At 53.5% G+C, this 22,378-nt stretch overlaps 4 protein-coding genes across 4 annotated transcripts; 3 read left to right on the forward strand and 1 right to left on the reverse strand.

Moving 5' to 3' along the window:
* Positions 1-2,166: 2,166 nt before the first annotated feature.
* PG997_006851 (uncharacterized protein) lies at positions 2,167-3,722 on the reverse strand (the record flags this gene model as incomplete). Its single annotated transcript, XM_066811166.1, has 3 exons — positions 2,167-2,253; positions 2,351-2,847; positions 2,882-3,722. The coding sequence occupies 3 exons, from the start codon at positions 3,720-3,722 to the stop codon at positions 2,167-2,169; spliced, it is 1,425 nt and encodes a 474-aa protein (XP_066670089.1).
* A 2,188-nt stretch (positions 3,723-5,910) lies between these two features.
* On the forward strand, positions 5,911-6,738 carry PG997_006852 (uncharacterized protein; the record flags this gene model as incomplete). Its single annotated transcript, XM_066811167.1, has 1 exon — positions 5,911-6,738. One exon carries the CDS (start codon positions 5,911-5,913, stop codon positions 6,736-6,738), a length of 828 nt encoding a protein of 275 aa, XP_066670090.1.
* A 6,233-nt stretch (positions 6,739-12,971) lies between these two features.
* PG997_006853 (uncharacterized protein) lies at positions 12,972-13,739 on the forward strand (the record flags this gene model as incomplete). The annotated part of the gene is made up of 2 exons (XM_066811168.1): positions 12,972-13,076; positions 13,158-13,739. 2 exons carry the CDS (start codon positions 12,972-12,974, stop codon positions 13,737-13,739), a joined length of 687 nt encoding a protein of 228 aa, XP_066670091.1.
* A 7,613-nt stretch (positions 13,740-21,352) lies between these two features.
* Positions 21,353-21,854, forward strand: PG997_006854 (uncharacterized protein; the record flags this gene model as incomplete). The annotated part of the gene is made up of 2 exons (XM_066811169.1): positions 21,353-21,358; positions 21,468-21,854. 2 exons carry the CDS (start codon positions 21,353-21,355, stop codon positions 21,852-21,854), a joined length of 393 nt encoding a protein of 130 aa, XP_066670092.1.
* Between the last annotated feature and the right edge of the window lie 524 nt (positions 21,855-22,378).

The following is a 22,378-nucleotide window of genomic DNA, read 5'->3' on the forward strand; positions in this document are numbered from 1 at the left end:
TGTCATTAAACGGCGGCTGCTCACGCGCTCGCGCAATCAATTTTGACTGGAAACGGTTTTGTGGCTAAGAGAAGTCTGGGATCAGAGGAGGGATCACTTCAGCTCTTGGCCTCTCCGTGTAACCACCCCCAAAGCAAAACACACACACAAAAGGCAAACCATTTGCGCAACATGTCCGAGACACAGCCCGTGCTTCGTCAATATGCTTAATCCAGGCCGTTGGATTTGGGAAAGTTGGGCTCCCCTTGCATGCTTTGCTCTCGCTCTCTTCCCCCAGGAGCTCAATCCCCCCTTTTCCTTTCCAAGATGGATGCTTAGGTAAACCCCCGTCGTCAATCTCGATAAATCATATCAGGCTGCTGGTTATTGTTACTGACCAGGGGTGTTACCGGCTCTCTGGGACTGGAAGGACGCATGCATGCAGCAAAGCAAGCAAACAAAACATTGCTCCTCGTAAACCACGCGGTCGGGGCACTGAGGGCCGAGCAAGGAGGCGCCGAGGTGAATGGGTTTGACGTTAGCAGGCAGCAAACTTGCAATTCTATCACCCATCGTCTCAGTTACCCCCAGTTTATGACACGAAGTTTGGGCAAACATGTGTGTAACCTAAGTAGCTAGACAGCTAGTTGAAAGAAAGACGACCAAACCAACAGAAGACACAATCGGCTGGACCTTCTCCTCCATCCCGTATCTACCCGTCACCCCTGCACTGCATCAGTAGACTGAGATGACGGTTCAGTGTGATAGCAAAAGGTGATGGAAGATTGGGGCGGGACTAGAATCGTCTGATCTGATCCCCAACGATCAGTCTACAATCAATGGTAAGCGAGAAAAATTAGGGCAACCGTTATCTGCTCCGATTTGGAAGAGAATGTATGTGATTCCATGCTTCCACCGCACACATGGCGTTCCCACTGCTCACATGGCTGCATGGTCCGGGGAGTGTCCGCGACGTTCGAACCGAGGTCAAGACTCCCGTGTCTCTGATGGAGGAACTAAGGGCTCAGGCCCGGCGTTCCTGACGATCATTTCACGCGCGCGCGCGAGAGAGAGAGGGTCAAATCAATCGGTCGGCCCTTGCGTCCACTCTGTTCTCGGATCACTTAGCCAGCCCTGCGCTTTCCCTCACCTATGATGATGATGGTGCGTGCGATTAGAATAGAGGGTCCCCTCTTCTTGATTTTTCTTCTTCTTTGATATGTAACCACGAACCCTTGGCGGCTTCAAAAATTGACGAGACAGATCACGTAGATACTTGGCATGCGTATGTGTATCAGGTTAGGAGTGATCGGCAATTCCAGGGCAAGCGTCCCTCCACTAGGCGGCGGGAAAGAGTTGATACACCGGATGACTCGCCGCATACATTTTTGACAAATCCCGAGTCAAGACTTGATTCACGTCACGGGAGCGCGGGTCCGATAGGCAAAGCTCTTCTCTCCCACAACTGGGCCGTCACAATCCCGTTTTTGCGGCAGTTCTAGCTCCCGCACCGTTCAGAAACGCAAGTCGTTGGCGAAAGGGATGAACTCACCCGAGACCATAATATGTATCGAATATGTATTTATCTCTCAATAGACGGGGGCGCTGAACGGTGAAGCGGTTGTTCGTGGACTGAGATGAACAGGTTCAGCTTGCGGGAGGCCAAACATTTTGATCCTGCGCGTACTGGTAATTACTACCACCGTTTCTTGACGCAAGGAGGATGACCCTGGAGCTCGACATCTCGGAAATTTTGTCGTTGCTGATGCTCCGGTATGTGGCCCAGGTTGCGGGAGACTTCGGGTTTGGCTCGCCATTGGGAGTTCATTTTGGCACAGCTCACATGGTCTAAACCACAGCTGATGCGTACTGGATATGGTGATCCAGGGGTAATCAAACGGGTGGCAGGGAAGGGGCCATGTGCATTGTGCCTCGACCAAGTTTTATTTCGGTGAGTACGTGTTTGGACTTTCTGTGCAATAGACACCTAGTTATGCCATGGAGGATAGGAACTCGTTAGAATATCGGAAGCATATACCAACTCGATAAGCAGAAAATGCAACCGCGGTTCTTATATGATGTATATATGCACATAAAATGAAAAGAATTTCGGGATGTTTATAGAATAATCTTGCTGATGAACCTAGCCATAAGATAAGTTCAAGTTCAGGGAAACGTATTAAACATCTAGACATGCGGTATGGTAGATATCGACTTGCTCAGCACCAAGGGATACTTGTCCAAGCTTTCATACCACTGGATAACACTTCCAACCTGCAGAAGAGTTAGCTTATAGTCGATAAATATAACATGACGTACATGAACAACATCCTTGGAGGACGGAGGCCAAAAAAAGGGGGAACATCCATACCAAAAACGCCCAGCTCCCGACAAACGTAGCCAGAGTAGACGCATATTCCACCCCTTCATCCCCAATCGCAAACCCCAAAGCACCACAGACCGTGAACCCCAGCGCCCCGACGAGGTTCCACAGTCCAACATGCCAACCCAGCACCTTCGGCGCCGGCCGGTACCAGCTCGGCTGCACCTCGAGCATGAACAGGCAGCCGGACACGATGAAACCCGTGCCGCCCACGACCTGCGGCAGCCAGAAGATGCCGTTGGCCGCGGGCGTCGAGAGTGCGTCGAAGATGGGCGGGAGGCCGGTAAAGCCCGAGATCCAGAACACGGTGGCGCCGACGAACTGGGCTAGGCAAGCTAGGAAGCCGATTTCGCGGAAGTAGTGTGTTGCCAGCTCGTTCCACGGGCCACCATTGCCACGTCCTCTTTCCTTGCTGTTTCTTTTCGCCACCGCCGTCAACATCATCTTGCGCGACTTTGGGAGAGGAGAGAAGAGACCGCTTGTTGCTGTGGTGGTGCACACATTGACTCGGATGCGGACGTAGGCGGAGCCGATCACCCGCTCCTCCTTCGGCAGAGCGAGTAGCAGCCTTAGCCTCCCTTTCGAGAGCCCAGCCGAAGCAGTCGGTGCGGTTCTCGTTGACGGCCTCGAGCATCAACAGAACCGAGCCCAACTCGAATACGGTGGCGCCGATGAAGGCCGTGATCCCGCCGCCCAAGCTCGTCTCGTTCGCGAACGCGGTGGACGGGGTTTGCAGTGGTAGCCAGACGAAGAAGGCGTTGATGACCCAGATCACGGAACCTAGGAAGCTCATTTCGTCAGAAATGATGTTGCGACCCCTAACCCCCTTTTTGAGAAGTAGAAAGGGGAAGGGGGATGGGAGAGACAACTTGCCTATTGTGAACATGATAGCGACATCGTAAGATACATCCCATACCGGATACCTTACAGCCATCCTCCTGATTCCGCTTAGGATCTGCCTTGGGGTATTCGTGGCCTTCGGCAACTCCAAACCTGTCCCCGCCAGATGCGACGGTACCCGAACAGCCACAGCATGTCTCCCCTTACGGTTATTGCGCGTCTGCCAGACATGGTAGGCGGTACCCGGTGATGGCTTCTCGGCTGCAGCAGCTGTTGCACTGCCGTCGGTGGTAGTAGTTCTACCATTCGTATTGCTCGGTGTCGGCGATAAGCTGTTTCTCCTTCCACTCTCCACGGAATGGCGGTAAGGACTTCGGGTCGCTGCCCTGCCACCACTCCGACTGACGGCCACGAAACCAGCAGTGGGGTTGAGAAAGGAGACAGGGACCCTGATATGGAGGGCATGCGACAGACAACGGCCGAGCCTCCTCCGTGGCCCCGAGGGAGCGTGAGGCGACATGATGTACGGGGCCAGTCGTCGATGTGTTTCTACTACACACAGGTACACCCCGTTCTCGTGACCCTGTCGACAAGCACTTGTGCTGACTCTCGATTTGGTGTCCCATCAAAGTCAATGCTTAGTACCAGTTCGAATGTCTTTAGGGGTTATGCCCAGTCTCCCACTCTCGTCTGTTGTTTCCCGCACCCAAGTTGACGATGCAAAATGCTACCCGACGCAGGACACCGGGAAATAATGATTTGATGTTTGCTTTATCTTGTAGGATTATCGATCGTGTGATTTGACGTGAGAACCCGGTCACGAGCGTAGCTACCATAGTCAAACAACCGCATTCACCCGATTGGATGACTGGTCATGTCAGTGTTCCGGCGGTCATATCTACGTAATTTGTGCCTTCCTAGGCGATTTACTCAATTTCAACGACCAAACTCTACATTTGTGTAACTGTCCATTACGCACGCTTCGTCTTTGTTATTTTTCGGTGTCAATGGGGACACGGTCGACAGCTGACCTTGTCAGGATGTGGACACATCATTCGCGCCTCGTCCTTCGGCAGCCAGACTTGCCCATCTCTCTCGCTAAAGTCCTTGTATACCGCCAAATGTATCACCTCCCCATTGAGTCCTGCCTCTCTTTAAGACTAGGAACAAACCCCCCGGGGGAAGCACTAAGCATGCCTTGGCACATGCCGAGATCACGGGGAGCTCTTGTGTTAAGCATGGCAGGGCATGTTAACCCTTAGTCTTATCGTACAAGCGTGGTGGGCTGAGTGCGAGAGGAGGAACACGGCAGCATCGTGAGCTAGGGGACTTTACCCCGAGGGCCATCTGTGGGCACCATTGTCATCCGGCTGTTTACTGGTCTCCCGTTATTTGCACATCCAGGTTTGACCTCGTTGGCGCTACTAACCGCATAGGATCGAACTTGCACTCAGGGGGTCCTCTATATCCATCACCCCGAGCATAGCGAATCGGTCGCCAGTGCGCCGGGCCCACCCATGTCCTCGGGAGTCGGCACTACCAGCATCACCGGCAATACTTAACAAGCAGAGCCTCTTTCGCGTCGGATATATGCGAGGCGGGGTGCTTGGGCAGATATGGTTGGGCAGATATGGTTGGGCAGATGGGCATCCATCAACCCAGTTTCCCACGAGGCCTGAGCCGTTCTATTCCCGGGGCTCCGTTGAAACGTCCCCGGTAATCTAGCCTTTGGTAATCTCGGGCTCGCGTGGTTTGACGCGAAGGGAGGGTCCGAAGCGGAGGCGGGTGGATCGCGTTCCCGAACTTCGTTATCATAGACCTTTTACTGTTGGGAGTTCAATAGAGCGGGGGAAAGGTTAAAAGGTTTTTCGGGATGACGAGAGTTGAGGCCACGGCGCGGTGTAGGAACGCGCAGGCACAACTCCCTGCATATCGGGATTCGCAGACCGTTTGGTGTGCATGGAAGTATTCCGCACAAAAGTACGGCAATGGGACAACGACCAGGAACCATCTGGCACGGCAGTTTCTACATGAATTGCCGAGTGCATGTGTGATATCTTTTCTAATATTACGATAAGCCGGCAAGGTGTCGCAGGGGTATGATGAAAGTGTACTGTACTTGTTGATCATCTTGAATGTATCTAAGATCCGGCACCCCTTCGTCGATTCCATGCAGCCTTCGTATACCGAACATCTCATATAACAGATATATGTGCTTATGGTTTCACGAAAGGCCAATGCAACACGGAAGTGCAACGTGGACTGGGGAACTTTTGCATGCCAAGATAGGGGTATGAACAGCTTTTTGTTGGCTGGAGCTACAGAGCGACAAGCAAGAGGCTTTGCCGTCCGGCAAAAACTCATAGAAAATGCCCATGCTTACGAAAGGAACGTTGCATGCTCTGCTTATGCCTGCATACTTATTCGGCCCATCCCTCGGGCATGCAGAAGCAGACCTTGAAAGGTGGGGGATGACATAGATACGGTGTAGAGATGCAGTCCCAACTTGTTGGAGACAAAGGCCCAGCTCGGCATTCGCTAGGCTCCCAGACCTCCAGACCTGCAAGGTAAGCTTATTGCCGAAAGAAGACCTCCCCCACCTGTAACCCCGAGTGAATACAATTCCTCGATCACCAAACAAATCAGGATCTCGGTACCTAATTAAACAAAACACCCCCACGGCGGCTCGGTCAACGGATCCAGGAAAGATGACGGACGCTACACCACTTCCAGGTGTCCAAGCGCTGCTCTTCGACGTGTTCGGCACCGTCGTAGACTGGCGCTCGACCGTCGTGGCCGAACTGATCAAACGCGGCAGGGAAAAGAGAGATGCTCCTGCCTCCTCCTCCTCCTCCAACTCGCTGCCCCCCTCGCTGCAGGCCCGCCTGGCGGAGCTGACCGACGAAGACTGGGCGACGTTTGCGCAGCAGTGGCGGACCAGCTACGGCGCGTTTACCAAGGGGTTCGTACCCGGCGAGACGGCGTGGAAGGACATCGACACGCACCACTACGACAGCCTGCTCGAGCTGCTCGAGCGCTGGGGCCTGGCCGGGCTCTTCCGCGACGACGAGGAGACCCGGCCGCTCAGCCTGGTCTGGCACCGGCTGCAGCCGTGGGCGGACACGGCCAAAGGCCTGGCCCTGCTGGGCACGCGCTACATCACGTCGACGCTCTCGAACGGAAACCAGGAGCTGCTCCGGGACCTGAACGAGCACGGGCCGGGGCTCGGCTTCCACTGGCTCATCTCCGCGGCCGACTTTGGGGCCTACAAGCCCAACCCCAAGACCTACCTCGGCGCCGTCGAGGCGCTGGGCCGGAAGCCGGCGGAGTGCGCCATGGTGGCAGCGCACCTCAGCGATCTCAAGGCGGCACGGTCGTGCGGGCTCCGGACCGTTTATGTAGAGCGGCACCGGGAGGAGGATTGGGCGTCTCAGCCAGAGCTGATCGAGGAAGCGCGCTCCTGGGTCGATGTATGGGTGTCCGCCGACCAGGATGGGTTCGTAGAGGCTGCGAGACGACTCGGGATCTCCGGGTAGGAAATGATATCCAGATCATTTACTTGGCGGAACACATCGAGATCATAAATCCGTCCGTCCTTGCTTGCAGCTTCGGGAAATAGTGGTGGTGGTGGGGGTTCTTAACACATGGTTGGTGCAAGAAATCGAGAGTCAGTGAAGAAGGGGAGTTGGGTAGGGAGTGGTCAGCCCGTAGCCAAGCCCTTTCTCCCGCACCACTATTCCACGTGCGATGCTAGTTGGTTACACAGATAACCGGAGTAAAGCAAGTGAGACAACCCAGAGTCATCTGCGTGCGTGTACGTCGAGCGAGCGTGCCGAACCTAGCGTACCCGGGGTTGGGCTCCACGGTGACGGGTGTCTGCCTTGTTGGTTCCATAACGAACAGAATACAGAATACAGGTCCCACGTGCACATTACTGTACCTATCGTATCGTGGGGTGTGGGTAGCCTCTTCTGTGTTTGCTATAAGTATAGCATACAGGTACATGTAGCTCACTGGCCACTTTGGGGGGTTGCTAGGCCCAGTTCATGCTCGGTATACATAATTATAGCTGAACGACAATAATAGCCTAAAGGCGTCTCCACGGACGGTAAGCTGCATGAATCGCAAAAATAAATCTTGGCGTGGTTGGCACCAGTGTATGTCAGCCATCGGGCTTATTTCTCGACCACCCACAAGCAAATCAAGACCGTCCCATTCGGCAAACCAATGTAGAATGACATACAACGTGGGTGTGTGTCACCACCTAGACATTTCTTTCACCGTTGAATGTAACTCCCCTCTGGCAAGGCGGTCAACATGCCCAGCATGGCAGGCAAGAGGAGGTGGTCATATATCCTAAGTGCTTAGATGTACCGTTTCGGGGGCGAAGGGGGAGAAAACGTGAGAAAGAGAGAGAGAGAGAGACAAGGAGATCGAGGCCGCCATGCCTCAGGGAGCAGAGAAAGCCTCGGCTAGATGAGCCGATTGCAAACGTGACCGGCCAACTTCGGCCACTTGACGGGCCTTGTCGCACAAACAGTGCAGTGGCTATGGCGGCGATGGCCTAGACGCGCTCACCCCCACGAGACTCCTAGTCCGCCACATCGCTCACGCTGGGGCTCGTGCATCCATCTCGGGCACGGATTGATAGGCAACGACGGACCAGACGCTATGGAAGGAGTTCTTGCTTTGCAGATACACGCTAGCCAATGACCGTGCTGTCATCCTTCCGTTTGTTGGAGGTTGGCTCGTGAACTCCCTCCCAGTCTAGTCGTCCTTGGGGAATCCTGTACATACATCCCATAATAAAGTCCTTGGGTATCGCAAGCAACGTGACAGTGAGCCCGGATGAGTCCGTGGCTGAACCATAGTAGGTACGCCAGGTCCGTCTGTACGTTGAGGAAGGCTGGGTTGGCAGTCAGTTGTAGAGGCACGCATGGTGCCTCTGCAGAGGCTCAGCAACGAAGATCGTGAACCATACTTCAGCTTGCTGAGAAGAGCAAGAGGAGGGCGTGTGTGTGAGAGAGCGCGACGATCTCGATGAACCTTCCTAGCATTAGACGCTTGCCGCAGCAATCGGGACAAGACCAACAGTATTGTCTCTGCCATGCTTGATCTCTGTGAAGAAGCGGTCCCGACAGAATGGATCGTCTGATATCTCGTTTCGTTTAGGCATGCAGGTTAGCAGGAAGGCATGGAACGGCTAGGGTAGCAGGACAAACTCCTAATGCGCAAGCAGGGGGCTGAGGCTCAGTTGGAAACGGCAGGAAGGAAGGTGGTGCATATCATATCATCGATCTCTCTCCTTACGAGATAACCATGCTCCATGCCATGCAAGCAAGTACTTGACTTCAGCATGGCTGCTGCAATGCGATGGATCGTGTTCAAGCAAACATTCTCCCATCTCTCCCGGTCTGGTCTTTCGGGAAACGAGTACAACATGCCGTCAGACATGTCATACTGTGCTCGCGTAAGTGAAGCAAGTACATACATGCATACTTATACGTATTAGTAAGTAGTAGTAATCTGGTTGTTGGATATTTATGGCGCCATGTCCAGGATCGGTCATCAATTATGGATGGGGGGCAGGTGGGGTGGGCCGTGGCAGCTCGTCTTTTCTCCGACCCCCGACCCTGTTATATAAGGAATTTGGGATCACTCACTATCGGCCTAGCTTCCGGTATCCAGTTGTTTTGTATTTTCTCCTCTGGTTCTTGTTTCGCCGTCTCTCTGGACCTCGGCCGGGTCGGGAACGATCAGTTGATACTACCATCCATGTACGGAGTAGGTAGCTATGTAAATTGCATGTAGGCAGCCTTTGTCACATTGCAAAGCGTCAATGCCGTGCGGCAAGCGCAGGTAGGCAGCAGGCTCTTCCAGCCCGTTAGAAACGTTCAGGCGGGTGTGTGCCTTGGCTGGAGACGGGTCTTTTGCTTGTGCCCACCGTAAATCGACCGTCACAGCACAAGAGGCAAGGCCGCTTGCTATAATCCATCCCTTCGCGCGCACCCGCAAGCGAGATGTGATATATTCCTGCTATTGGGCGGCTCGAAGCTGAGCTCTGCCCTATCATATCCCCCATCATCATTCCCATCCCCATCCCCAACCCCGACGCGGTTTCCGTTCGACCCCGTCGGCCATCTCGGGGTTTGGGCTGCTGCTGCTGCGGGGTTGTGTGAAGATATCTTCGTACGTATGGCATGTATGGGTACGACTACTGTATGTCTAATGCCGGTTTGTCGATCAAAGGCAGTCACCAGCCGTGCGGTGCGCTTGGGTTTTCCTTTTCCAAGATCGTCATTGCATCCTGCAACCAGCGAACCCGTCGATAACTCGGGTCGTGGTCGTTGGGCAACATCCGGGAAGGGAGAGAGGGAGGGGCCAAAAAAAAGGTAGCAACAGCTGTTCTGATGCGATACGATACGTAATATTCTGAGTCGTGGTCGGGCAATTAGTATGGCTTCGTTATTGTTCCTTGTCCGTGTCCGCGGTGGTAATGGCTCTCGCTCCGTGGCTTATTGTTCCGAGTGCCGTAATTACAATAGCCACTGTAACCTGGAATCTACACGCCAACTGACCGAACAGGACTGCTGCTTTCCCACAAAAACCGTAACGGCCTCCGTAGCCAGGGATCCCTGAATGATATGCAGACCCATCCTGCATTTGATTGCTTTTATCGCTTCATTCCGCGGAAGAGGATAGTCACTAAGGTTCATATCTGGTGAACAGCAAGCTTGAACGGGCTGCTGGGTCACTGGCCCCAGAACAGGTGAGGCGTTATTGTGACTGCAGCCAGCCCATGCTCACTTTTGGCTACAATCCAGTCCCTTGGATACTTCTGTGCTTTTTAGTCGCGCTCTACTACTAGTAGGGAATATGTAGCATCCATTACAAGCTCTTTCTATATATGCCTACGTATTACTATAATAACTCGAGGCCTAACTTAACCTGCTGTTGTCCTTCCAGATTAGATCCATGGGCATAAACATGGGTTGCACAGTCACGCCGGGTGCTATTGGTACTGTCTGACCTAACAACATCACAAGCAAGCGCGTGTGCTGTGCGATAGGACCTATCATATGCCCTTCTGCAACGCCAACGACAGCTTTTTTTACACAGACCTCCCACCGGTCAAGTCTCCGGCTCCGTGCGATCTTCTCAGCCATTGCTTGCCCTCTGGTTTCATCAGTTTTGTTCGCCTAGCGTCACCTACCCAACAGAAGAGCGCGAGACAAACAGGTGGGAGTAGGAAGAAGGAAAGAAAGAGAAGCGAACATGGCAAAGGTAACACCACGCGCATAAGGAACAAGCGCGGAAAAGCAGGCCAATAAGGTTTCGGGGGTCGTCAGCCATACGGCATACCGGAGTATCTGTCCGTCTACCTACCCGAGTGAGACCTGTCGCAACGCAACGCATAGAACACAACATAGCATTGCAACATTGGAGGATATAGTCTCTCCCTCTTTTTGCCCGTTAGCTGTTCATAAAGGGACACTATTGATGTACATGCATGACACGATGGCTTTGCGTGCGAGGTCAACTTCCTCCCCAAGTTCGCATCTCCTACCCCACTAACCTAAGGGCTGACTGAGCTGGGTTGGGCGATGAAGAAAAAACGGTGCTGGGGACGGGAGCTAGGCCGTCTAGTCCTTCCTGCTCTCTAGCTGTTATTAGGGGAGGGAGGCCAGATGCAGGTGCTTTTCTGCTTTGATATCTCTCTTGCGTCACTACTTACTTAAGTATGTACCTAGAATCTGCATCTGTGAGCTGGCCTAGCTGCTGCTACTACTGCTACTACTGCTACTGCCTGCCTGCTTTCAATGCAAAGCGCCGAGCCGAGTCTGGGCTGGTTACTTCTTCTGATACCTACTACTTACCCAGCACCCAGCACCCAGTATCCGACCACCCCCAGTTCCCAGTCTGGTTTCTTTGGCCCCCCAGTTGAGCCACAACCCCCCCCAAAAAGCAACCCCGGCACTTTTTTCCCTCCTCCACTTGGTTCGCAGCCAGTTGCTTGCTTGCTTGTAATCCTTGACCCTTGAGCACAGGAATTTTTTTGCCCTTCTTGCTTGATCCTTGGCCAATTGCCATGGGTCGTTAGGCCGGTAGGTCGGTGCCTTTTGCACAAGAACAGAGCTCATTACGCTCCTCTTGGCTGGTCTACTTGTCTACCTACCTGCCTAGCCGTTTGTGCTTTGCCTCGTCGGCGTTTCTCTAGCTGTGTAGTTGACCTTTTTAAGAAGTCTATCCCAAATACGATTGAGTGCACTACCTGTCGCTATCATTCGTCCTGTATTCATTCCGTAATCATCATCATGTATGTACCTGTGCTGATAGTCCAAAGGCTGTACGCAGATGGAGTATATCTATTGATCTATCTAATCTGTCTGCATGTATGTACATGCTTGACTGCAGGTAGCTGGCAGCAGGTGCTGGTAGCTGGTAGCTGGTAAAGTGGTAAAGTCAGCACATGATTTGTTCTCGTTGACCTACCTACCTTATTTTGCTCCTGATTGTCTGGGCCGTCATCATTTGGATCCATGTCCCTCCAATTCGCGAAGAAACAGAAAGAATAAAAAGCAGGATACTCTGCTACATGCCTTCATACACGGCGACCCAAGGTACTGCCATCTCCCATCTGTACCGCAACCCTGCAGCTCACCATCTCCCAGAAGGACCGGTCCCTTATTACATTGGCGACTAGGTATATAAGGTATTGTCCCCTACTGCGCATATACATACCACGACCGGGCCTGGTTCTCTCCTAAAAAAAACCGTCCAAGCTCAGACCCTCTTCTTTCCCTCGCCCTCTCTCTCCCGCTTACATTGGCTTCTCCACACCCGAGCTCGAGTCTCGCTATCCCTTCCAGCGTCCTGCCTCTTTTCTCCCACACACGAACCAAACCCCTCTGTTTTCCTGCTGCGTGCTGCTGCCGGTTTATTTTATTAGCCCAGCCCAGTCCCAGCCCACCCGGCCAGAGCAGTTCCCCAGTCTGCTTTCGTTGTTGTTATTAACTCTTTTCGCTCTTGACTTGAGCTTGACTTGACTTGACCCGAGAGAGCTGCTGCTGCTGTCTGCTACTGCTGCTACTACTGCTGCGTGCCTACCGATCTACCTACCTAACAACCACCAACCACCACATCAACAAAACCCCATCCCTGAACCAGACAAGCAATAAACTCTCACGTTGTCTTGTTATCTCTTGCAGTGCGCGCTTGCTCCTCTTCCTCCCTCTCTCACTCCCACGCCTCCTCCTATTATCCCTCCAACATCAGCTGCTGCACCCTTCTTACCCCCCTCCCTTCCGCCTCCCGTTACGCAAGCATCCCAAGTGATTTGTTCTGATTGAACCCTCTGGATAGCCGGGATTGCCTTCCAAAATCACAAGCGGCCTCCGCATTTTCCTCAGTGATCGCGACCGGATACGACAGATCCAAGTGCACGCTGTCTAAACACTGCTACCAATCTGCCCAATCGTCGTCGTCTATCGATCTATTTGTCCGTCGCCTGGTCGGTCAGTCGGTCCCATCTGGACGCTACCATACGTTCGCTTGCTTTCCGTCGCTCCAAACCTTTTGAGAGTTGCTTGGATCCAACATTGGCTTTGCGGCCGTCTCCGACCCCTCCTTTTTGGACAGACGCTCAAAAAACCAAGCCTACAACAACGCAACGCCCGTCCGCCACTGTCTCGTCTCCTCCCTACTGCAAGGACACGGATTAATTGACGGCCTGGTTGAGCCTTTTGGAAGATAAACGAAATCCTCCACCATGGCGGGCAAGATGGTATTGTACAAGTTGGTGGTGCTGGGTGATGGTGGTGTTGGAAAAACAGCTCTGACGATTCAACTGTGTTTACAACATTTCGTCGAGACTGTAGGTCGTCCCCCTCTCGCCCCGGCGCCCAATTGCGCAGCTTCCGCTTCGGCTCGAGACTAACCTGTTACTGGAATGTAGTACGACCCCACGATCGAAGATTCGTACAGAAAGCAAGTTGTGATAGATGGCCAGGCGTGCATGCTGGAGGTGCTCGACACAGCCGGCCAAGAAGAATACACGGCACTACGAGACCAGTGGATCCGGGACGGCGAAGGTTTCGTGTTGGTCTACAGCATATCGTCACGATCCTCCTTCTCACGCATCAAGAGATTTCACCACCAGATCCAGCGGGTTAAGGAATCCGTCAACGCATCACCGACGTACCCCGGGTCCCCGATATCCAACGTGGCCGCTAACGCCAACGTCCCCATCATGCTGGTCGGCAACAAGAGCGACCGCGTGACAGAACGAGAAGTATCGACACAAGAAGGGCATGCTCTGGCACGCGAACTAGGCTGCGAATTCGTCGAGGCGTCGGCTAAGAACTGCATCAATGTCGAGAAGGCCTTTTACGATGTTGTACGGATACTCCGTCGTCAGCGACAAGCAGCTGCGCGGCCAACGCAACAAGATCGCCGCAATCCCGCCCCGAACGGCGCGTCGAGCGCACGCACAGGGAAAACAGGAGGCAAAGGCAAGCGTAATTGTGTCGTATTATAAGCCTCTCGCGCCACCTACATTGCTCGCGGGGATAGGAACGCGCGGGCTCTGGAAGGGCACCTCACGGCGACAACTCGGTCGCACACGCTCTTCCCAGGTTTCGTATCGAGCCGGGTTGTGCAGAGACCCGAGACGGTCGGTGTCACTACGCACAAAGGTGCGCTGTGTGCATCCGCGACGTCGGCTTTGGTCGAGACCCTGTTTATACCACACACATCATACGTTCATCTTTACCACAGCACCATATCAGAGATATCTACAACCAGCTTTCGGTCTGGCGAACGGCGTACGATCAAAAAAGAGGCATCTACGGGCGCAAGGTTCTTTTAGTTACCCCCTTTCGAATACTAACGGCAAGGATGAGCAGAGGCAGCCGGGAGTCCTTGGCCTTGGATGCGGCAGGAAGTCCCGGTGGAGTGGTGATGTCTTGGAGGATATAGTTTGGCGTCGGGGAGGGGGCGAGCTTCGTGACTTCGGATCAGAACCCCGTCTGTCTGAAATGTCTTTTTTACGGCATGTTTGTGAGACGTCCAGTCTTAGTACGTACCTACCTGCCTGCAACTTGGATACTTGTTCCATTGTCGAGCACTGCAGGCCCCCATGGGGACATGATCCCCCAGATACCTCTTGCGTTCACACGCGTTACAACCAATGGGCCGAGCCAACACATGCTCAATTGAATTCAAATTGCTGGGCAAAAGTCTATGTCTCTCCACCCTTGCCATATCGGAACCCAGTGACTGGCTGACTGCTGCCCATGACGAAAAAAACTTGGCCTTTGGGCACTCCAAGGCTCGGTGAAGCTGATCGGCAATCCATCTTATCTGCGTAGGCGACATGCGTGTATCATGCTTGGCCGTACACATTGGACTGGATGCTGCTGTTGTTGTTCGATGGCGGACGGACTAGGGGTAGTCGGAAATTGAGTGCCTGCCTTGCGGTCCTCGGCGCTATCAATCAACCCCACAATCACAGCTCTAAAACAGACGGCTCAGTACGAAACAGGCGCAGCCCTCGTCGAGATCATCGTCCCGCAGCCAAGTTGCGCCCCGTGCAGGGCAGTTTGGGATTCGGAGCTGGGGGTTCCAGGCCATTATGATCTGCTTTTCCCCGTGCAAACGTCACACCTATTATGGGCTTGGCCAGATACAATACGCAACAAGGAAGGACGAGCCTCATCACAGGGTTCTTCTGCCTAGGGGTCTTTTGCCCATTCGGAAGGGATTGCAGACAGCTCGTCGCTGTTGCTTCTCTTGGAGCCTGGAGCTTGGAGCTTTGGAGCAGGCAGCCACCCCCGTTAACCCTCTCTCGTGCCAATCGTGCCAAGCTTGACGCATCTTTATACGATCCTCCTGCCAGGCCATCTACATCCACTTACATATCATCCACCCTTCTTAGGGCTGGGGGGGAACTAATGGAAAGCGATCAGCTCTCGCCTTGCCGCCTCATTGGCCCCCCGGGCTGGCATTTGTTCATGCCTTGAAGCAGTAGTCCGCTGCCAACGAACCACTACAGCGTGCCGGGCTCGCCCACTAGGCTAGTCGAGGGCAAAGGCAGGTTTGACTCGGCTGACGAGGGGAAAGGGGGGGGGCAAACAAAGGCAAGAAGGAGGAGTAGGAGGCAGGCGGCGGCGGAGGAGTAAGGAGAGAAGGCAATTAACCATATTCGATATTAGTAATTTTGATAATACGGTTACTAGGACATGGGGGAAGGGCATTGACCGTTGTTCGTTAGCACGGCTTTGACTTGACTACTTTTTTTTCTTCATGCCTGCTTGCGGCTTGCTCTGAGGTGGGCCCCCGTTCATTGGGCAGCAACGGGCAATACTACTTGACTACATACCTTACATGCCCTCTTCCTTTTGTTTCTTTGTCCCTTTTCACCTAATAATAAGTATTGTTCCAGGCGGAAACCAAGATCTACACTTTTGGGTATCCAGATAGGTCGACTAAGTATTTTAGTTTACGGAATAAAAAAACACTGTTCATCACCAATGCGCGTACGTAAGTGACTGACTGTACCTGTTAATTTTTCGTATAGGTATGCCAATGAAAGGCCATTGTCCTGTGGTCTGTTGTCCACCCTGGCTACTGCGCTGCCACGCGACGAACTCCTGCAAATGTACGGATTTAAGTAAGTACAGTACAGTAGTCTGTATGGAGTAAGTAGTAGGAGCATGTACAGTAGTGGTGCAAGGAGTGCATGCCCCATATCTATGTCGTTCACCTTTCGCTAGCACCTTATGCAAGCCAGTTAGCCCGCTGTGGTGTAGCCCGCGCGCCGCCCCCCTTCCCTTCTTCGCCCCCTCTGATGGTGACACTTTGCCAAACCATATGAAGATAGCAAATCGTAGTCGTCGTCGTCGTCGGAACTTTGAGGCTTTCTTTCCCGTTTTTTGCTCTTACAACTACATAGTATGGAATTGATTACCAATGCCACCTGCTGCTAGGCGACGTGTGTCAGATATACAACAAGGCCCGCTGGACGTGGCTATGTGCTGAATGTTGAGACCCGGGTTATTTCTAGCGTAGCATGCCGATAACTCCGATCCTCAATGAAAATGGAGCTACAATTATTACTTGGCCTTGAACTGCATGTCGCAACAACCAACAACAACAACAAAGCGGGAAGGAGAGAGAGAGAGCAACGAAAAAAGTACGATAACCCTTTTCACTCACCACTCAACCCAACCAACCAACCGGCTCTCTCACCTTGCATTCCCGAGTAGTCTTAGGGGGGGCCTTGGCCACTCACACCGACGCTTTGGGTTACGGATACCTACCCAGGCCCGGCCCAGCCAGCCTCTTTTCCTTCTTCGTGTTGCTTTGCCGCCGCCGCGCCCACTGAACAGGCGACCAGAGGCGACCAGAGAGGCTGGCGGCTGTTCCGACATTCCGGAGGCGCTGCAAGACGAGAAGCCGTTCGTCAACCTTTTTTGCTAGCTGCAGCACGCTAGTGCCCTTCGGCCGCTGAGCTGTTCGTCGACTTCTTTTTTGCTGGTGTGCTTTTTGGTTTATATTTATTTATTTATTAATAAACTTGGGTTGCTACTTGTTTACTAACCCGCCGGGATGGGCTGTTGTCGACTGTCTGTCATCGCTTTCTCTTCCAGTAATGAATGACGTAGCGAACGTCTGTTTCCATAGGCGGCTTTCCTTTTGCTCTGGTCTTCCTTTTCTCTCGCTATATCCGTTGAGCTGATGTCATGTCAGAACTACATACACGCTCTCCTTGTCGATCAGGGATCTTGACGCAATAGAGCTGAGCTGGCCCTTCCAGGGAACGCAGCCGCGGGTGAACACACCGTCGGCAAGACGGGTCCCGTTACGAGAGGGACGAGACGCACATCACCATACCCTCTCCCGGTTGTCAGATGTTTCACAGGTTTTCACTTGCGGACTATTCTCTTTGGCTGCCTTGCTTTACACAACACCGGATCCTTGTTTGCTTACGTGCACTACTGCTACTCACTGTGTACGGAAGGATATACGGCGCGCGCGCTTGCTACACGGCACTATTATTATCTAAAAAGAATGGGCTGCAGTAGGCGGCGGAAGTACAGTAGGCCGGCGAACGACCCAATTCCACAGCCGGCCTATATCTGGTACTCATATAGGGTATTTAATTTCGACATCTGAGAACCGACCCGCGGCAGTCTGGTCAAGTGGGCCCCGGGAGTTATTATAAGCTCCAGTCACCAGTCAAGTGATCTGGTGGTCGTTCAAGTACTTTGCAGGGAGGGAGCAGAAAAGGGATTCCATTCTAGACAGATTGGCCATACCTACTTGAGTACGGGACAGACGATAGAGTACCTAGATGAGATTGAAAGAAGACTGCCGAAAAAGAGGAAGAACACTTACCCCGTTTCCCCATGAGGGAAGAGGTCGGCAGGTCGGTGAAGGGGGCGCTTCGGTGAATATCCAATTAGCAATTGAATAGCCGACGGGTTGGCAAATCAATAATGTGAAAGAGAGAGAAAAAAAAGTTCGAATCCCTCCGTCCACCCCTGTTGCGTGTCCACGTTGAATCCATCCGGCTTTGGGTCTTTACTCCGGCCCCCACTTCCCGGAAGACCAGGACCCTGGACCCGGTGGCTATCGTTGCATTGGGCCAATGAACCCTTTTTCTTTTCTTTTTTTTTCATTCTTTTGCTTCTTTTTTCTTCTTTTTGGGAGGCCAAAGTGAGTAAGTGACCTAGCTGTCTGTTCATCGTGACCCAGAAGAAACGAGGCAGGTGACCGTCTCATGTGTTGATGCTCGATGAGTAGTTTGATTTGTAACGTTTGGGGCCGTACATCGGTGGTAAAAACAGTGATGCCAGTTTGTCGGAAGGACGACGGATGGATACATTAGCGCCGAGGGATAGCAACAGAAAGACGCTGCCTTCGCCTAATGTCTTGGCTTGCTCGCCATGCTGCTGCTGCTGCTGCTGCTGCTGCTGCTGCATACCTAACTAACCTCGTTCATATGTATTGACTCGAGGGACTTTTATCTTTTTCGCATCTTGCGCTCTTTTGGGTTTTATCGTAGCCCCTTGCTTGGCCGGGAGGGAGGGAAGAGTCGTTCTGAAAGTTGCTTGCTGGACAAGTGCGTGCATGTGTGTTCAGATAGCCAACCACACGCCCGCTTCCCCTCGACGACTTGCAGTCATTAATCACCGCAGCATATACAATGACTGTTGGATATATACAGCAAACATCCCAAGCGTCCCTACGTCGCATGGCAAAAAAACGTGGCCGGCCTGATCTAGAACCACTACTTTACCATTCCGTACGTATTCCAGAAGCTTTGTATAGGGACTGTCAGGATTGGGGAGTGATCTTCACCCAGGCCTAACCGTATGGGTACTGCTGTATATCGAAATCACCCCTTCTGGAAGCATGCCATCTGGTACCTAGTCAGGGCCACACGTCCACGTTCCCACCCAGCAGCAATAAGGTTTCTGACTACCAAACACGGTCTCCCAGGGTCTGTTATTACTCGCTCAAGACAGAACCTCAAGACCCTTCCTTCCCTTCCCCCTCTCTTCCTATCTCCTCTCTCTCGGCCCTTTACATGGAAATGGGGGCAGGCAAGGCAGATTAAGACAGTTGTGGATTTGGGGACTTTGTGTGACTTCGTGACCCCCACGAACAGATACGGCGGCATCGTAAGTCCGATGAAAGGAAGGACCCCCTCGTTAAACCTTGGAACCCGCGAGTCGGCGCGCCACTGCTGCTCCTACACCACATACATACGTGCAGAGATAAGCCCGCGGGCGTATGTTGCGTCTCATCCTTGGGCAGATAGATTGCTCTACATACCACTTTATCGAGCGTCTCCGTCGGTTAGGGTTCTTCCCGTTCCATAAAGAGATATGTTCGTTATGTATGTAAACTAAGGAACTCCGCGCACCCCCGAATCGTGTGCGCGTGTGGTGGACTCTTCCTGCTGTTGCGCGGCTCAAACCTTACGACGGGCGAGACCCAGATATAAAAGTACACTGCATTTGTGTGTGTATCTGCAATCCACCACCACCGAGCAGGCATCCGTTATAACGGCTGGCGATCCTTTTCGCTGTGCTCCTCCTCTTCTTCCTCCTCCACCTGTTATTGAACCCTGTGAACCAAAATAAATGATGTGCAGTACAGAATACTGGGGTTACCAGATGCGGCCTCCTCTCAATACGCAAGGGGTCAATTGCACGTTATGTACGGTTACTTACACCGGGTTTGCCGGGGCTTTGCTGTCCTCTTTAAGGGGAAGTCCGGTCCGGTGGCTGACCTACCTGCGCCGCATCCTACGTCCGTTCCCAGAGTCTAGTCTAGCCTGCCAGCCCTGTCAACTGGCCATTGGATCTTCCTTCTCGCTTGACTTCCTTCCCGTTCGGGTAACTACTGCACCATCCATGCATGCCCTGGGAGAGACGGACGTTGCGTTGTACGGAAGCGCACGTCCGTCTCCCAGCATCCTTCTCCCGTCAGCCATCTCCTATCGGGGCAACGAGATGAAAAGGGTCCTTGTATGTAAGTAAGCGGGATCCTACTCTTCTCAACCGGTGTAGGGAAGGAAGACAATGAGGTTTTGACGTCTTTCTCCTTTCGTGAACAATCTCCGTGAAAGTGAAGCAAGACACAAGGGTTGCCATTTCCGCCTAAATGCAAAACCAAAGTCCAGCGTCTATGTAAGTAAGCCGTGGTAGCTGCGAAGTGACCAGAAACCCGTCCGACTAATGAGAGGTCGTCGTATCTCTGGGATTCGGCTGAGGTAGGTATGTATGTATCTACCAGGCGGGATGCAACCGCGCTCGACTTCACTTGGCGACGCATGTGAGAAGCAGCCAGCCATGCTGACGGCATATGCGTATGCCCTTGACGCAGCTTCGCTCACCAGAACACGAGGATTGGACTCGGTTACCATGAAGAACCGTAGGCTTGTCATTGGCGCAATATATCGTCATTCCTTACATTGCAGGTGCCTCGCTCGGGAGGCTACATACATACAGATACCTATCAGATAGTCGACCGGGTGTGGGGGGTTAGTTGCTCCGGAGTTAGGATCCCGACGGGTCCATGCCCCGAGGTGCATATGTCTGAATTGCATCTCCTCGGTAGGGGCAATGATAGTCGGGTTGTTGGGTCTTGCCTATCTAAATTCATTCGCTCGGTATCGTGAGCCACATGCATGTACATGTGTCCCATCGAGAAGCCCCGGTCCAGTTTTTCTTGTTCCGTCATGCTGGGTGCGAAAAAGGATCTGCGTACTTATATTATTATCAGGCTCCTTCCTAACCCCAACTCCCATGTATGTATGTGCTGTATGTAACCTACCAGCAACACCCCCACTGCATATGCGAACTCCATGTAGCCAAAGAGAGAGAGTTCCCTACCTCCCTCTATTTTCATTATATATGGATCTTCCACTGTGCCGGAGTTCGAGCCCGCAGATACCGTCAACCGTCGCGGTGGGATGGCATGGCTGGCGCAGAGACATGTAACGCACAGAGAGAGAAGAAACTCCGACTGACGATCTTTCTTCGGTTGGTTCCCGAAATGTGGCATCCCGCATACGTCAAGCCAACCAGCACTCTTCCCTCCTTTCTTGCTCATCTTCTCGTTTTCCCTTAATAGGTCCTCGACCCGAGACACGGTGGTATACATGCGAGTAAGACTACGTGTAAATCCCCGATACATGTGCAGCAGTCCCCGATATGCAAGAAGAGGCTACATACAGGAAGGCCAAAAGAGAGAGGGAGAATAAGCTGCACGTCAGTCTTGTCTTGGCCCAACCAAAGATGACCCTGACGCGGAAACCCGCCGTTTCCTCCCTTCCCCCAGGTTTCGGGGAACGAGGATGATGCATTTCCGGAGGAGCATTGCTGCTTGCAGATAGCCGGGTTCGGGCAGCCTGGGTACTTACTTGCTTCTGCGGCGCATTGCTGTTGGCTCGATGTTCGTCTACACACGCTGGCTACTTTCTCGGACGCCCATCACATCCTCCCCATTACTGGCTGTTAAGTGTCATTGGAAGAGAATCCCATCAGTCATCACTTGATGCCCAGCTAAGTCCATCCAATCCCTAGTTGCTTACCCGTCGTATTCCCTACCTACCCAACATCAAATCCTACCATCATCATGGAAGTAAGTTCCTTACCTTAGAAGAGCCCAACTATCTTGCGCGGCGCAACCTCGTGCTCCCAGCCGCAACCCCAGCGGCGAAGTCTTCAGCCCGAGCAACCACTTCGCGAAGGCTCGCCACCAGCCCCACCACGTCATCCACGACGCGCTCCATCCCCTGGACGAGCCGGACCTGCTCGTCCTCGAGACCGACGACCACGGCGTCGTTCTCCGTCACCGGGCGGCGGACGACTGGCAGGCTGTCGGCGAGCCGCGTCGCCCGCTCGACCAGCTCGTCCGAGCGCGCCTCGAGCGCGGCCGTGCTCCGCCGCATGCGCCGCCGAAAGTAGGCGAGCGTCTCGGGTTTCGCGCTCGCGGCGGCGGCAGCGGCGAGGTGCGGCGGGTTGGTCGGGCACAGGGGCGCGTGGGTGGCGGCGATCGCATCAACAAGGGCCGCGATGCGGGCGAATCGCTCGGCCTGCGCCACGTAAAAGGTGTTGAGCTCCGGCTCCGTCGATGATACACCGCCGTCCGTCAGGCACCGCTGCAGCGCATGGCGGCCTTGGGCGAAGGGGCCCAGTAGCACGGCCTCGAGGGCGGCGGAGATGGCGCTCGCGGAGCCCGCGGGCCAACAGGGCCAGCTGGGCGCACATGCGCTTGGCTTCGGGGATCTCGGGGTGTTGTTGCTCCAGGGCGGACCTAACCCAGATTAGTTCGGCCAATAACGGGGACGAACAAGACGTACCTGTACCCGTATTATCACGACGACGATGAGGATGGTTGTTACTGGTGCGGGTGCTGCAAGCCTTGCGCAGCCAGACGGAGATGTCGCTGTAGTATGACACCTGCGATTTGCTGCAGGATCGGCATGGTAGGTCGGTCTTAACGGTCAGGACCTGTGGTAGGACTGCTCGGTCCTGTAGCTTCTTCCACAGCTCGTGGGGCTTGGGGTGACTCTCTGCATGCCCACAGGACCCGAAGCTAAAAGTAATGGGAGCCATCTTGCTGGGTCTTGCTGGGAACGACAGACAATATGGTAGTGAG

This window comes from Apiospora hydei (assembly GCF_038363865.1).
Source record: "Apiospora hydei strain CBS 114990 chromosome Unknown utg000005l_segment0_segment0, whole genome shotgun sequence".
Classification (NCBI taxonomy): Eukaryota; Fungi; Ascomycota; class Sordariomycetes; order Amphisphaeriales; family Apiosporaceae; genus Apiospora; species Apiospora hydei.